The following is a 14,469-nucleotide window of genomic DNA, read 5'->3' as shown; positions in this document are numbered from 1 at the left end:
CTCTTATCATTGGATGTTTGTGAACATTAAAAAATATTAAATAAGGTTTAAAAGTGTTTAAATGTAGTTTTTGTATGTAGTGACATGTCTTCTTTCCCATGTATTGTAGGCTTATGTCTTGTTCCTTTGCTTTTGCATTAGGAAAAAAAGATGTGGAACGAACCATACAGGTATAATATAACACGACCGCGTTTCCAGACGTTCTCAAAGCGGAAGCTAAGGGAACCAACCAGCACAGATTTCCGCCTGACATGTAGAGAAGGAAGGAACGAGGCTTTTCCTCCATCGAGGAAAAAAGAACATAAACAAAGAACGATCTACATTGTAGAAAGACTCATGCGTTTGGTTTAGAAAATAGTAAAAATCGTAATATTAGATAAGTAACGTTCTCATTATGCCAGTCATTTGTGCAGCAACTGGCTGCACCAACACATTTGTTAAAGGATCAGAAATAAGATTTTATAGGTAAGTGCATCAGGGTGGTGTTTTGGGGAAAAGCTGACCAAAGGCTAAATAACTGAGCTCTCAGTAGCTGGATCGCTGGTGCAGGTGATGGTTGTGAAGATCGAACATGTTTTGGTCTTGAGTGGAGCATAGAACGCCTTCTCTCCTTGTGGCTCCGAAACACTAGTCTATAAGCAGTGGACTATTATGGTGCGTTCGTTTATAACTGGGAGGTGGCAAATTGCGACTTGCTAGGAATGATTAAATAAAACACCGCATGAACTCGCACTTCCTCGTCGCAAATTCGGATATGTTTCTCAGCCCCCAGTTGCTCGAATGCACTAGATATAACTAGGTAACTGTGATATAATGGTATATAGATATAACTAGGTAACTGATATAATGGTATATAGATATAACTAGGTAACTGTGATATAATGGTATATATAACTAGGTAACTGTGATATAATGGTATATAGATATAACTAGGTAACTGTGATATAATGGTATATAGATATAACTAGTTAACTGTGATATAATGGTATATAGCTCGAATGCACACAGGTCGGAGGTAGGTATTTTGCCACTTGCGACTTGCCACCTCCGACCACAAACGAACGCACCATTAAGCCCGCAGTAGGCTACTTTCCTACACAAGCGCGTATTTTGCAGCAGAAACGCAGGAGACGCATAGTCATCTTTTGTACTCGTGCGTAGTTAAAAGCAAGCATACCGCGAGATTTACGGAATAAACTAAAACGGAATTACTGCTTATAATAAATATAAAATATCTGCCAGCGACATTTTGTTTGACTAAAACGGTGCTGGTTTACCGAGGTGAAGTTGGTTTCAAGTTGGATATTCGAACAGACTTGTAGAGATGCAGCGATCCACTTTTTTGTGCTTGGCTGGCCAGCCGCGCAGCTAGTATAGCTTTTGTCAGGTTATCACTCCTTCCCTAGTCTGACTCAACGATGTAGGTTTTGGCAATAAACCTTGTCATTCGTTGTCACACTGCCCAATCAGTGGCGAGACTGGCGACGCAAATTAATCTGATTCGTGCCGAGAGAATCTCTCGGCACCAATCAGATTCGATCCAGACTATTTTGCAAGAACACCGTCGCTGCGTCCAGGGCTGGCTCCGCCCAAGACGACTGTGATTGGTTTAAAGAAATACTGCGTCCCCCCCCCCCCTATTGCAGAATGGTAATATGTCCAGCCAGACCTGTCTCCGGCGCTGGCACAGCGTAAACAAAGTGTGGAGATAGGTCTGGCTATGTGAAACTACTCCCTCCCTTACTCCCAACAATGATCTCCACTGCACAAGTAGAGTAGTGATCGACCGGGTGTTGTGTTGTGTTGTGAACAGAAGCAGTTACATTTCGAACAGAAGCTGTTACATTACCGGGTCTGTCAGTCTGGCGAAAGACAAGAAACACTAGGGATTTCAGGTGCCACTGGAAGTTGGATCCAGAGTGAATGTCTGTCGAATGTCCAACTTGAACCCAACTTCACTGTGGTGCAAGAGTTGTCTAGTCACTTGGTGTGGGGTTAATACCAGCTAAAATATTAGCTTAGATAACTAAATCAAATAGAATGATCCATATATGACTGCATGCACAATTCATACCTGAATGAGGTAGGCCGAGTTAGCTAGCTAAATATTATCTTATTATTTTTTAAAGATATTTTAATAATAATATTATCCTATTATTACTATCCTTATACAGAGTTGCGATTTTATCAGTAAAAATGTAGCTAGCCCACTGATAAGAATGAATGTCTGTATGTGCTTTTATGATTAAAGCACTATTCTTTCCCATTTCAGGTTCCCCATTAGCAAACCCCAGCTAGCTTCACAATGGGTTCATAGTCTGGGGATGAAAGACGTCCCGACTCCCAACACCTGCCTCTGCTCGGAGCATTTCCGGCCAGACTGTTTTCGAGACTACAATGGCAAACAGTTTCTGAGGGAAGATGCTGTGCCTACCATTTTTGGGGGAGGACATGACGCATCAAAGGTATATAGTATACATGACAGAAGTGTTTTTGTCATTAGTTAATAGTGTAGTTTGTACTAGTTTGTACTAGTTAGCTAATGATTGTAGGTGATTCACTCATTGTACACTTGTCTCACCTAGCTAAAAGCTTTTTAAATTATTTCAAGGATATTCATTAATATCATTGCAGCTTGAACTTCGGAAAAGGGGAGTAATGGCGAAGGATAATCGAATTGGGACACAGTCAGACAGAGAGAGGGCAAAGGATCCTGCCAATCAACGCAAAGAGAGACGACAAGCTGGCTTCAAGGTGAGTCACAGAGGAGCCTCAGCATCAACTCTATATAACGGATGCTTCAGAGGGTTGATCCAAAAACAGTGGAGAGCATAAGTTATTTTTGCTACAGCGAGGAGCAGGGTGCTAGCTGTGGACATAAAGCCCGGAAATCAGGATCTGGCCGTTTAGACCAACCGTAGGCCGTTTAGTTGGCTGACTGCACAGTTGGCCGCAGACCGCTGAAAAACAATGAGACAAAGTGGGGAGGGAGGCAGTAATGCACACTTGCTGTGCTGCTGATGCACAAGAAGAAATACTAATGGAAAAAAACAAAACAATGAATTACTCAATAATATACGGTACAGACAAAGCATACACAATGACATGTATTTACCATAACATCTATTGGCCGTAACATTAACTAGTCATAGACCTGTCTACATGACTCTATGCTCAACAGACTTATTCAAGTCTTGCTGTGTCAGCAAAGAATACTGTTAACCTCACCAGTAAGAGTCACTAGTGAATGGCAAGGGGTCATTAGAAAAGACATGAGGCCTACAGTTCAGCCATGGTAAATTAAAATAGTGCTCATACAGAAAGCCATGGTCTCAACAGATCAAACTTGTATCTGTCTTTTTGTTTGTGTTTTGTAGTTCAAAACTATAATAGTTCAAAATTATACCTACCCAGAATGCATTGTGTTCTAAGTCCAACCCACACCGGAGGGGAAAACATTTCATGACTTTATTGCGTGAAGGTGCCTCCTTGTAGAGTTATTCCAACTGCAATACTTGGTCCTACTTCGTTAAGAGAGCAGCGGCGGTAAAACTATATTACATCCCGCAACCACAAGGGGCAGTAGAGCACTGCTACAGGGGCAGTAGAACTGCTACAGGGTAGTAGACTACTAGGTTTCTCTGACAAGCTGGTTACCGTCGCTTATGATGTAGGTTATGTTTCTTAGTTTGACCAGTCTGAATTGCAGACTGCTCTTTGGGATTAGCTACAGCAGAGACAGTAGCCGACATAAAATTGGTTATTTGAGGAGATGATATTTTACCAACTGATGGGACTTCATTCATTCTTTAGATTCAAACCCGGAAACTCATAAATCCCTCATTTTCAACCCCTATTTTCAACGATGCAGTCAGAGGAAAGACATTAAATATACAATCAATAAATAGTAGCCTACTCCCTCAAGCTCTGTAGCTGTGCACGTAGTCACAAATAGTTGAAGCCCTATCTATAGGACAATGCCTCTTATTGCAGTAGCTATTCCTAAACTCATGGCTCAGATCGCATAGACTATTGTATCTTTCTTAAGAAATCCTAACTTAACTGTTCAATTATATCTCAAATGGTCGGTGTGCAGTGGATGGAGGGAGGCTGAGTGAGCGTGAAATATAGCTTGTCAGTTTGTTGGCAAGTTGTTTTGACAACTGGACAGTTGATGTTGCACAGCAAATGCAGTATTTTTCATTCATGGCTAGTTGCTATGGAAATCATGACTAGCATTAAGTTCATTAAATCCATCCATCTATCAATCAAACTATCTAATTCAGCTCAACACCTGCAGCAGACCGGCAAAAATGTGAAATGGAATGGAGGAGTCATGGCCAACAGCCCCAGCACAACACAAGCCCTGGCTGGAACTAGTCCAGGGTAGAAATCTCACGAGAATAAGTGGCAAATATCAATTGCAATAATTATAACATATATAACTTTGTAAAAGCTAGAATAATATTGTGATTATCTATAAAATGTGATATAAATGTTATGTTGCCATTTCAAATTTCTCTATAATCAAACACGATTAGAGTGACCAATATTATCACAGTTAGCAGTATTATCGCGGTATTATTAAGATGTGCTGAAAATGTTCAAAAACTACTGATAAAGACACTGAAATCATTTCACCAAGTTTTATATTGAAAACCAGTTTTCCAAGTTTTCACACCAAACATTTGCAAACATAAGCGAACGGCCTGAAAAGGGAGGCTAGTTTAGTGAACTAGACGCTGGACTGAGGGAAACGTGAATTGTAGCCTCTGATTGGATGAATGAATACCAGAGCCCTTTCACTTCATCTGGATCAGCGATGATCACTCCCTCCCTTTCTCCCGACAACGTTGGCCTGCATCTCTCTGTTGTGTGTGACTTGTAGGGGGAGAGAGCCCATCACACTCAGGGCTGTAATGATGCTCCATGTCTAGGTCGGCTCATTCGATACGCCCCCCTTCGCCCGTCTAGTGACAGTGCCCAGGAAGCGGAAGGAGTCCACAGTAGTGACCGGGAAGCCATTTCAGTGCGATGAGGGGCTTCTTTCTGAAGTCTACACTCTCCCATCTCCACTGACTCAAGAGCGTTGAGCTCCAGGTTGTTTTGGCTGCACCAGAACAGCAGCTGGTCCATCTCCCACCTGCAGACGGACTTGTCTCACGCAGAGATGAGTCTGATGAGGGTAGGGTCGTCCACCAACTTCAGGAGCTTGACAGACTGGTGGCTGGAGGACTTGGACTTGGTCCCCAGGCGCTACTGATGTGGCTCCTCACTGCTCCTGGAGGCCAGCTGGAACGGGTGAAATGCAGAGGACACATTTCCTCGGCTTCCACTGAAATGCATGTGTGTTCTATGTGGCCACTCATTACATGTGTCAGTTGCTGTGTGACTAATAAACAGATTCATTTCAAGAGAAAAATTAAGAAAAAATGTAAATCGTTGAGTAGAATCGAGAATTTAAAAAAAATCATGGCCCCCAAAATTGAATTGTGAGATCCCTGCAGATTCCCCTCCCTGTTCCATAGCTGTCAAACCAAGGGAAGACATTGATTGTGTGTGTGAAATGGTCCATGATGGAGCAACATCCATGGAAGAAGTATGGCTTCTACGAAAGCTGCAGGAGCCTCCAAACACAGTTCTCTGGGTGAAACATTGTTCCTTTTGTTCCGTCAGGGAAGAGGTGGTGGTGAAGGAACGCGGAAGCGAGGGGGCAAAGTCTCGTCCAGTGACAGGTAAGAATGCCAACAGTCATGGGTTGATCATGTTTGATGTGTAAAAGTGCTGCGGTTTGATTACCAGTGCATAACCAATTAACCATTGCAAAAACTTGACAATTACAGTTTGGTTTAGTGTAACTACCCAATGCTAAGTCAGTCTGTGGTCTAAAATGTATACTTTTCAGTAAGTATTTTGAACAACTTCAACTTCTGATATATTAAATGATAATTGCCATCCTACCATGGCTAGTATAGGGGTGTTGATGGCCTTTCCAAGACACAAACTGCAAACAAGGTAGCAACAGGAGGCTACTGTTATGGAACTTACAGTACGCCAACATTGTTTGATGCATCTCTTCACCTAACAGACAAAATATAGGAGCCAGGAGCAAAGTGTACGACAACAAGGGCCGGCTGCTCTCCTGTGGGAAGGACATGTGCGACTGTTTGGACGTGGACTGCATGGGCTGCTTCTACCCCTGCCCCGAGTGTGGCTCTCGAAAGTGCGGCGTTGAGTGCCGTTGTGACCGGAAGTGGCTCTACGAGCAAGTGGAGGTGGAGGGGGGAGAGATCATTCGCAACAAATACGCCGGCTAACTTCCTCAACTTTAGTAATCTTTTTTGAGGACTAATTTGAGTAAAAGTAGTGTTTTATCTTTGTGTACATGTTCCAATTAAGTATTCGCAAAGATTAGGCTGCATATGTAATAACATTTGTGTAAATAAAAGTATAATTTTATTAAGTCTTGCCTTGCCTTGCCTAAGTGGTCGTCAACCCTGTATGTTACTGTGCGTATGTTAATCGGCCCATATTCACACAAAGATCTAGGGCAATCAAATGTAGCGTTTAGTTATATAACAAATACACAATGCACAGACTTGTGCCTCATACTGCTACAAAGATATGATGACCGCATTATGCAGGTGGCTTTAAGAAGCTCCTGATATCTGTCCACTTCTGGACCATCCAGAATCTTCATGATCAATGCACATCCTGAGGTTACTCTGAGTAACAACTGAGTAAGCAGCATGACAGCAGTTCATCACACCAGTACAAAAACATTGCCCAAACCCACCAAAAAAAAAGAATGAAAAATGAATTGTATTTGCGAAAAATTAAAAAAGATCTGTGTTTAACCGAGACTGACAGAATAGGGTATGTTTTTTTCTAAAAGTGATGTCTCCTATTGGCTTCTGTCAGTGGCTGATAGGGCTGACGATGGTCTGAATGACTGTTCTTCCTTTTCACCCTTAAAATATATATATATATCTCGGATGGCTCCTAATTTTTAAGTGTGCGGGCCGTTCCTCATTTGGATTTTGCACCTGTTTGACTCTAATCAGCCAGAATCAAAGACCGCAAACCTGCTATTTTGTTCTAAAAGTTAAAATACAAAATTGAAGATGACCTTTGTGAATTTCCTTATTTGGTCTTGAGGCAGATGTGCAGGTATGTTAACCATTATTATATTTTGTCATGCAAGTTTTTATTCAAATTTTATTTTTCAAAAAGTAATTCTACATTCATGTCCATCATTCTACATTCAGCAAAAAATGACGCAAACGTCTTAGGTTAACAATATTAAATAAATCAAATTTCCCAAACATACACATCCAAAAGGAGAAGAAAAAAAACATGGAGAAAAAACCCCATCAATACCCAAAACCTCACAAATGAACAGTCAATATAGTCTTAGATTCTCCCACATTCCTTTAATGCAGTTGACCCTTAATGTATTGGAAGAAATTATCCCAAACTTGCTTAATTTTTTTTGTATTGTTCATCCTCGCAATAGAGTATTCAAATGAGTCCATTTCAGTCGAGTTTAATCCACTCATTGAGTTCTGGTGTTGTTGGGCTCTTCCAGTTCCGCAAAATAAGTTTTGCAGCTGTAAACCTGTCAGCATTAGTCTAGTTCCAAGCTGCGCTTTAGTGACATCGTGTGGTAAGTTTTTTTTTCGTATCTCCTAGAAGGCACAACTGGGGAGGTAAGGTGCCGAATATATACTCCATACAGTATCAACACAAAACTGCCTGTCTAGCTCAGTCTTGTTGCAACTAAACTAGACCAGATACAGCCGGGTTTATGGGCTGGGGCCAACTTGTTTCTTTAGCTGTGAACTGAAAGGACATGAAATCTAACATCTGCTAAATTAAGATAGGTCTTGTCACCTGGACACATGAGTTTCTATGCTTCTAATGCTAATCCAGCACAATAAGACTGTGATAGCCAGTTAGCTCATGAGCTCACAACTAGCAGCAGCTTCCATAACATTAACAGTAGCTGTCTGTGGCTAAAACAGTTCACTGATGACTCCTGTAACGTTAACTATTTTGTTGCTGTTGGTTCAACTTCTGTTTCTCGGCCATACGGAGTTGAACTCACACACTCATTAGTAGCAAAATAGCTAACATCATTATCTACGCCTCCCTCATAGAACGACAGTTACGCGAGTAACTGGTATTAGCAGGTCTTGTCATCTGGGCACATCAGTTCCAGGAATCATTGTAATGTTAGTTGCAGATGTCCAGCCTGCTCTTACCTGTGTGTTTCTTAATACAATAACACATCAGTTCCAATGCTTCAGCACAATAAGACCGCAACAACTAGCAGCAGCTTCCATAACATAACTGTCAGTGGCTAAAGCAGTTAGTTACAGTTACATGCGTTTGGAACCGTAAGTGAAATGGAAAGTGTCTGTCACATTTTCTTTCAGAAAGTTTCCTATCCCTCGATACGACCTAGCAACCCAAACAATGAGCCGTAGCAACCCAAACTAATGCCATACCTGATATTACTAGCTAGCCATGAACAAAGTGTACTGTAGACTACTGCATATTTGCTGTGCAACACATTGTCCAGTTGTCAAAACAAATTGCCAACAAACTATTTATGCTAACCAGACACTGTCCCCAAATAAAAAACCTTTTTCACGTCGAACAAATATGCGTGGTAGCTACTGTCACTGTCAGTCGTAGTCTCAAGTTGCCTACATTCATTGCGAGTTGAATTGCGAGAACGTGATGTGTCATGATAAATGAAGGGATTATGCCAATCCATCGAGGAATTGCCTCTTCACATACCAGTCTGCCTCGCTACCTCTATCTTGGAAAAAGAATAATCGCCCAAAAGAATAATACTGTGTACATAGTCACAGAATAGCTGAAGCCTATGTGATGATGTGCAAAACAATTCATGGTGGCGTAGGCTAGATACCTGGCCTGCCAGTGAATTCCGACAAATCTCTGCATATTATCAGTTCATTTGACCATATATTGGGAATCTAGCTTACTGTTGTGGTCAAAAGTTTACACACACTTGTAAAGAATGTGTATGTCATGGCAGTCTTTAGTTTCCAATAATTTCTACAACTCTTATTTTTCTGTGATAGAGTGATTGAAGCACATACGTCTTTGTCACACAAGAAAATCATTAAGTTTGGTTCTTTTATGAATTTATTATGGGTCTTCTGAAAATGTGATCAAATCTGCTGGGTCAAAAATATACATACAGCAATGCTAATATTTGATTACATGCCCCTTGGCCATTTTGGGGTCATTGTCCTGTTGGAACACTCAACTGCGCCCAAGACCCAACCTTCTGGCTAATGATTTTAGGTTATCCTGTAGAATTTGGAGGTAATCATCCTTCTTCGTTATTCCATTTACTTTGTGTAAAGCACCAGTTCCATTGGCAGCAAAACAGGCCCAGAGCATATTACCACCACCATGCTAGACAGTAGGCATGGTGTTCTTTGGGTTAAAGGCCTCACCTTGTCTCCTCCGAGCATATTTCTGGTCATTGTGGCCAAACAGCTAAATCTTTATTTAATCTGACCACAGATCTTTCTGCCAGAAGGCCTTTTCTTTGTTCATGTGATCAGCAGTAAACGTAAGTCGCGCTGGTGCCGCTTCTGGAGCAAGGGCTTCCTTCTTACACGGTAGCCTCTCAGCCCATGGCGATGTAAAACACTCTTGACTGTGGACGTTGACACTTGTGTTCCAGCAGCTTCTTATTCATTGCAGACCTGGGCCGTGTCCGAAATGCATACTACTTGCTATATAGTAGGCGAGATGCAGCATGCTACATCAAAACTGTGCATACTGTATTTCGCCTACTATATAGTAGGTACAATATAGCAGGTGAAAAAATGGCCGAAAATGTAGCATAGTCCAGAGCATACTGTTCCGGAAGTCGAGACGTGATACGTCACTGGGCAGTGAGAAAAATAAAAAAAGATGGCGAACGTAGAGGTCACCGGGACCGCAGCGGGAGTTTTCAAATGTAAGTATTGACTTAATTTGTCGATGAAAGAATTATTTTTTCTGACAGATATCTTAGTTATAACGACACAGAGCTACAAATGCAGTTTTGTGTATATAGGTGGGGTAGAAATGACATTTCGAAAAAGAATGTCATGATAGCTAGCTGCTTGCATTGATCTCTGTGGTGGACGTTACGTTAGCTAGCTAGCCCAGCTAACGTTAATAGGCTACTAACGTTACAGGTGTTCAGACGGCTCTTGCTCAAAACGTATTAATGTCATAGCTTAAATGTTATTATAGCTAGAATCAAGACAAACAGTAACATTTCCATGTAATATGACCATGATTGCTTAAGAAATGTATAAGAAATGTCGAAATTGTGATAAGTTGTTAAATGGCTAACCTAAGCCACCGAGCCTAACGTTACTTGAAGTTGTTTAAACAATTGTCTGTTCATTCCATGATTTAAACGAGTTCAACTGTTCATATATCATATATTAATATATTAGTATTCATTGTCCCATAATACTTCTGGATGTATTACAGGGACCAACGACCACACCAGGGACGATGATCCTCTGGAGGACGGCCAACTCCTCCCTGTTTACGGTGTAACCGCATGGGTGGCCCCCATCGCCTCTTCCAAGACCCCGTACCACTTCCACGAAGCGGCTGTGGCCTCCCCTCCCTCTGTGCTGACCCCAGTTCTGGGGCACTTTAGGTCCTATGAGGTTAGATAACAGTTTTCTAGTGTCATACAAACTGTGAGTCCCTATCAATATATTTGCTATCATGTAGCCTGTAGATCAAAATCACCTTGTACATGGCTACAAGGTTCTCTGTGTGCTTTATCCAGGCTGTCTCCGTCGTCCCCTGCAGCCCAGCTTCTAAGATGCAGGTCCTACATAAATCAATATCCAAAGTAAACAGACCGCTGGATTGCTTCTGAACAACAATGCATACGTTAGTTAACTTACTCCAAGCCTTTCAGCGTGGTGTTTCTCTTCCCCGTAAACAGGGAAGAGTTGGCCGTCCTCCAGAGGGAGGACCGGCTGATGTTGAATGGGGGAGAGAGAAGGCAGAGATGAAGGCTGAGTGGAGGGAGGAAAGGGGGTTGTTTAAGGAGAGGGAGGACCGGCTGATGTTGCTTCTAGAAGCCTCAGTCAAAAAAAACTGTTTTATCTTGTTCCATTATTGTTTTTGTTATTTTTTATTAAATGTATTTTCTTGAATTAAATTGGTGTTTGTGTGTCATTCCTTGTAATGTATTCCCAGTCAAAGAACAAATGTCACTATACCTAAAACCAGTCATTAGAGTAAAAGAACATTCCTAATGGACATTGTAGTTTGCAATTAGGCATAAAAGACGGAACACATGTTGGTTCACAATGCTTCATTGGAATTATTCAGCGACGGTTATGAAAGCATCACTGTTTTATGTGTCTGACTAACGACTACTTGATAAGGGAGTTACATGTCCAAAGCGCTCTGCGTGTTGTGTTAAGACCTTCCAAGTGACCAACATGACCTGTAGACATATCAAGACAATGTGTCTGATGTGTAGATATTACACTTTGTTGAAATGTTAATACATCAAGAAGTAACCTTTACATGTATAATGGAAGAAACACAACCATAAACATTTCTTGGATATTTTTTATTACACAATGGTCTTCAAATATACTTTTGACTTGTTTATATTTGGTCAGATCATTAGCTTTCCTTGCAAAAGGTACTGACAGGAGAACGCTGATCTGTTGTCTCCCCCCAAAATACTTAAACTGATTACTATGTACAGTGTTACACATACATTTAAATACAAATACATTTAAACAAATGCCTCAAGGCTGCCTATAACCAACTGATCGGTGTTTAAAGCCTCAAGGCTGTCTATAAGGAACAAGGCAAAGCACACTCATGAACTGATAGACTGACTACTTATGGCAGGATGGGGGTAGTCGTGCTCACCAAGAGCTGCGATCCAGGCAGCTTGTGCTGGTGCTGATGCTGCCGCTGCGAGACACTTTCTGAGGCCATCTCCTGGGTTGGGATGATCTGCAGCAGCAGGACCATGGCCACCATCAAGGTCTTCAACCTTTAAATGGTTAAATGCAATTAGGCCTACTGTAAGTCGCTTAGCAGACACACAAAAGTGTCTGCTAAATAAATGACTAAGGTAATGCTGGACAAAAGTGTCTGCTAAATGACTGATGTAATGTTACCTCCAAAGACTAGCACCTGTCTGTGAATGACAAGACCATTGTAAAGGTTGAGTACTGAGAAAAGCTCTAAATGCAATGAATTATTATTATTGTTATTGCTATTATTAGCACCTACATGGTCTTGCCCCATCCTCCTGACCATCACCAAGGTTCCTCTGTGTCGATTTTGACAATCTGAAGTCCCTCCTTGTGTCCGCGCCGTCAAAATTGGTCCTCAGCAGGGACGTGGAGGTTGACTTGGTGAGGACCTCTGTCTTCCATGTGAGCCTACAGGGGGAATATTATTAGGGCAAACTTTAACTCATTTGTGCGTATGGCATATACTTGTCTTTACAATATGATAATAGATAGATGTCATTATCTGTAGAGCTAAAATGTAACATTACAAAGCAGGCGTGTAGTGATGAGTAAACCCAGGTAAACTCAGTTTACCCACCTCTTTAAAATGAGTTGAGTTTTATTGTTTTGCTTACCTGCCTCTCAGAATCTATTTAATATAACATCCCTGGTACAAATGTAACAGTATAGCTAGCCCCAAGCCAGCACATGCGGGGCTATCAACTAACCTAGCTAACTAGCGTAGCTAGCAAGCTAACGTTCAATATTTACCTCAACTACAAGCATGTCGAGAAGATCTCATGACGGCTCTTCTCCTTGCAGCGTTAACACGACTTCTCCTGGCGGCAGCAGCAGCCGCACATCCCATGCCAGGAAAAGGCTACATTTTTGTGGATAATACACAAAATGATCACAGAAAACACCGGATAATTGTACCACAGCTTCGCGGGAGTAAACAGTATCGTATCTCGTCACTTCCGCTGGATGACTCGAGTAGCATGCTGTATTTTCTCGCATACTACACGCGTTTTGTGGAACAGTAGGTACTATATAGTATGTAGTATGCCTACTATATAGTGCCTACTATATAGCAAGTAGCAGGTATAATGCATTTCGGACACGGCCCTGCTCTTTGGTGGTTCTTGGTTGACTCTTGACCACCCTGACCAATTTTCTCTCAGAAGCAGGTGATTGCTTGGGTTGTCTTCCTGACCGTGGAAGTGACACAACTCTGCCATGCACTTAACACTTAGAAACAATTGTTTGCACAGTTGATTTTGGGACCTGCAGATGCTTTGAAATGGCTCCAAGTGACTTTCCTGACTTGTTCAAGTCAATGACCCGCTTTTTGTGCGTGGCTGGCCAGCCGCGCAGCTAGTATAGCATTTGTCGGGTTATCACTCCCTCCCAGGCAATAGTCCCAGCACACCAAAATCAACCCACTGATCTCCACTGCACAAGTAGAGTAGTGGTCAGAGTATTGGACTCCCACCCGGGGAGGAAATAGCTAACAGGATCATATTAAAAGGCATTTCTCTGAAAATCAACAATATTCAACAATCCCTCCTAAGATTATACGTGAACACGCAGAATCATAATGATCAAGAGAAATGTTGACTTCCTAAACCTGAACGGCCATTATGCCGAAGGAAAAAGAATAACTGAACAGAAAAGCGTGCTTAAGATAAACAGATGAACAGTTACATAATATCCCAATCGTTGCTTCCCCTAGCAAGATTACAATTTCAACGGAAAACAAAATAACTATCTATTAGGTTACTTCATGTATGAACCTAACATCCATACAGGTACACCCTATGTAGAATAGCTTCACATGTGTCCCTTAGACCATTCTTACAGAAAACCTGTGGGCAATGGATCTCATCTCCAGTCTACTGACGTACGAACGTGTCCTCCCTCCGGAACATGCCCTGCTAAGGATACAGCCAGATCTGTAAACAAGTGTCGCTAGCTGCCGTAAGAAAGATGAGCGGATTGCCCTGCAACCAACCAAACAGATCTGTGAAATGAGACACCTCACCTATGTGTAGCGAATTAGTCATGGCTCTGATCTGTTCAATCTGATTCTGCAGCGGGAGTTGATTATCCGCAATGGTGAAACAGCATGTCCGCCTTAATTTCTTACACTGCCTTCCGCATGCTAGACATCTCCTCATTAATCAAACCCTAAGTATCAGTTGTTCTGTTGGACAACGTCCCAAATGCCACTGCAAGTTTCTCAATGTCCGTCACTAATAATTCGACCCCCATGCTATGCGCGAAAAAGAAAAGCAAACTATCTTTCTAGACCCCATGTTGAGTGAGTATGCCATCCACAACCCCCGCCCTAGTCTCTCTCCTAGTACGGCGGATTTCAGAATGTTGAATCGGTCTTTCTCCCACTATCCCTTTAACCTCCTAC

General features: G+C 41.9%; 1 protein-coding gene across 1 annotated transcript; it reads left to right on the top strand.

Moving 5' to 3' along the window:
- The first annotated feature begins 270 nt into the window (after window positions 1–270).
- On the top strand, window positions 271–6,414 carry arl14ep (ADP-ribosylation factor-like 14 effector protein). The gene is made up of 5 exons (XM_084436805.1): window positions 271–465; window positions 2,273–2,465; window positions 2,635–2,754; window positions 5,677–5,735; window positions 6,089–6,414. Exons 1-5 carry the CDS (start codon window positions 395–397, stop codon window positions 6,315–6,317), a joined length of 672 nt encoding a protein of 223 aa, XP_084292931.1. The 5' UTR covers window positions 271–394; the 3' UTR covers window positions 6,318–6,414.
- The last annotated feature ends 8,055 nt before the right edge of the window (window positions 6,415–14,469 follow it).

The sequence above is a fragment of the Borostomias antarcticus genome (genome assembly GCF_949987555.1).
Source record: "Borostomias antarcticus genome assembly, chromosome: 4".
NCBI lineage: Eukaryota > Metazoa > Chordata > Actinopteri > Stomiiformes > Stomiidae > Borostomias > Borostomias antarcticus.
The sequence above is the reverse complement of the archived record's forward strand: the minus strand, read 5'-3'. Positions and strand labels throughout refer to the sequence as shown.

Coding starts and splice junctions, on each gene's coding strand:
- arl14ep (XM_084436805.1), top strand. CDS start 395: ATGCCAGTCATTTGTGCAGCAACTGGCTGCACCAACACATTTGTTAAA. Junction 2,466..2,634: donor GAGGACATGACGCATCAAAG/GTATATAGTATA, acceptor ATATCATTGCAG/CTTGAACTTCGGAAAAGGGG. Junction 2,755..5,676: donor GACGACAAGCTGGCTTCAAG/GTGAGTCACAGA, acceptor TTGTTCCGTCAG/GGAAGAGGTGGTGGTGAAGG.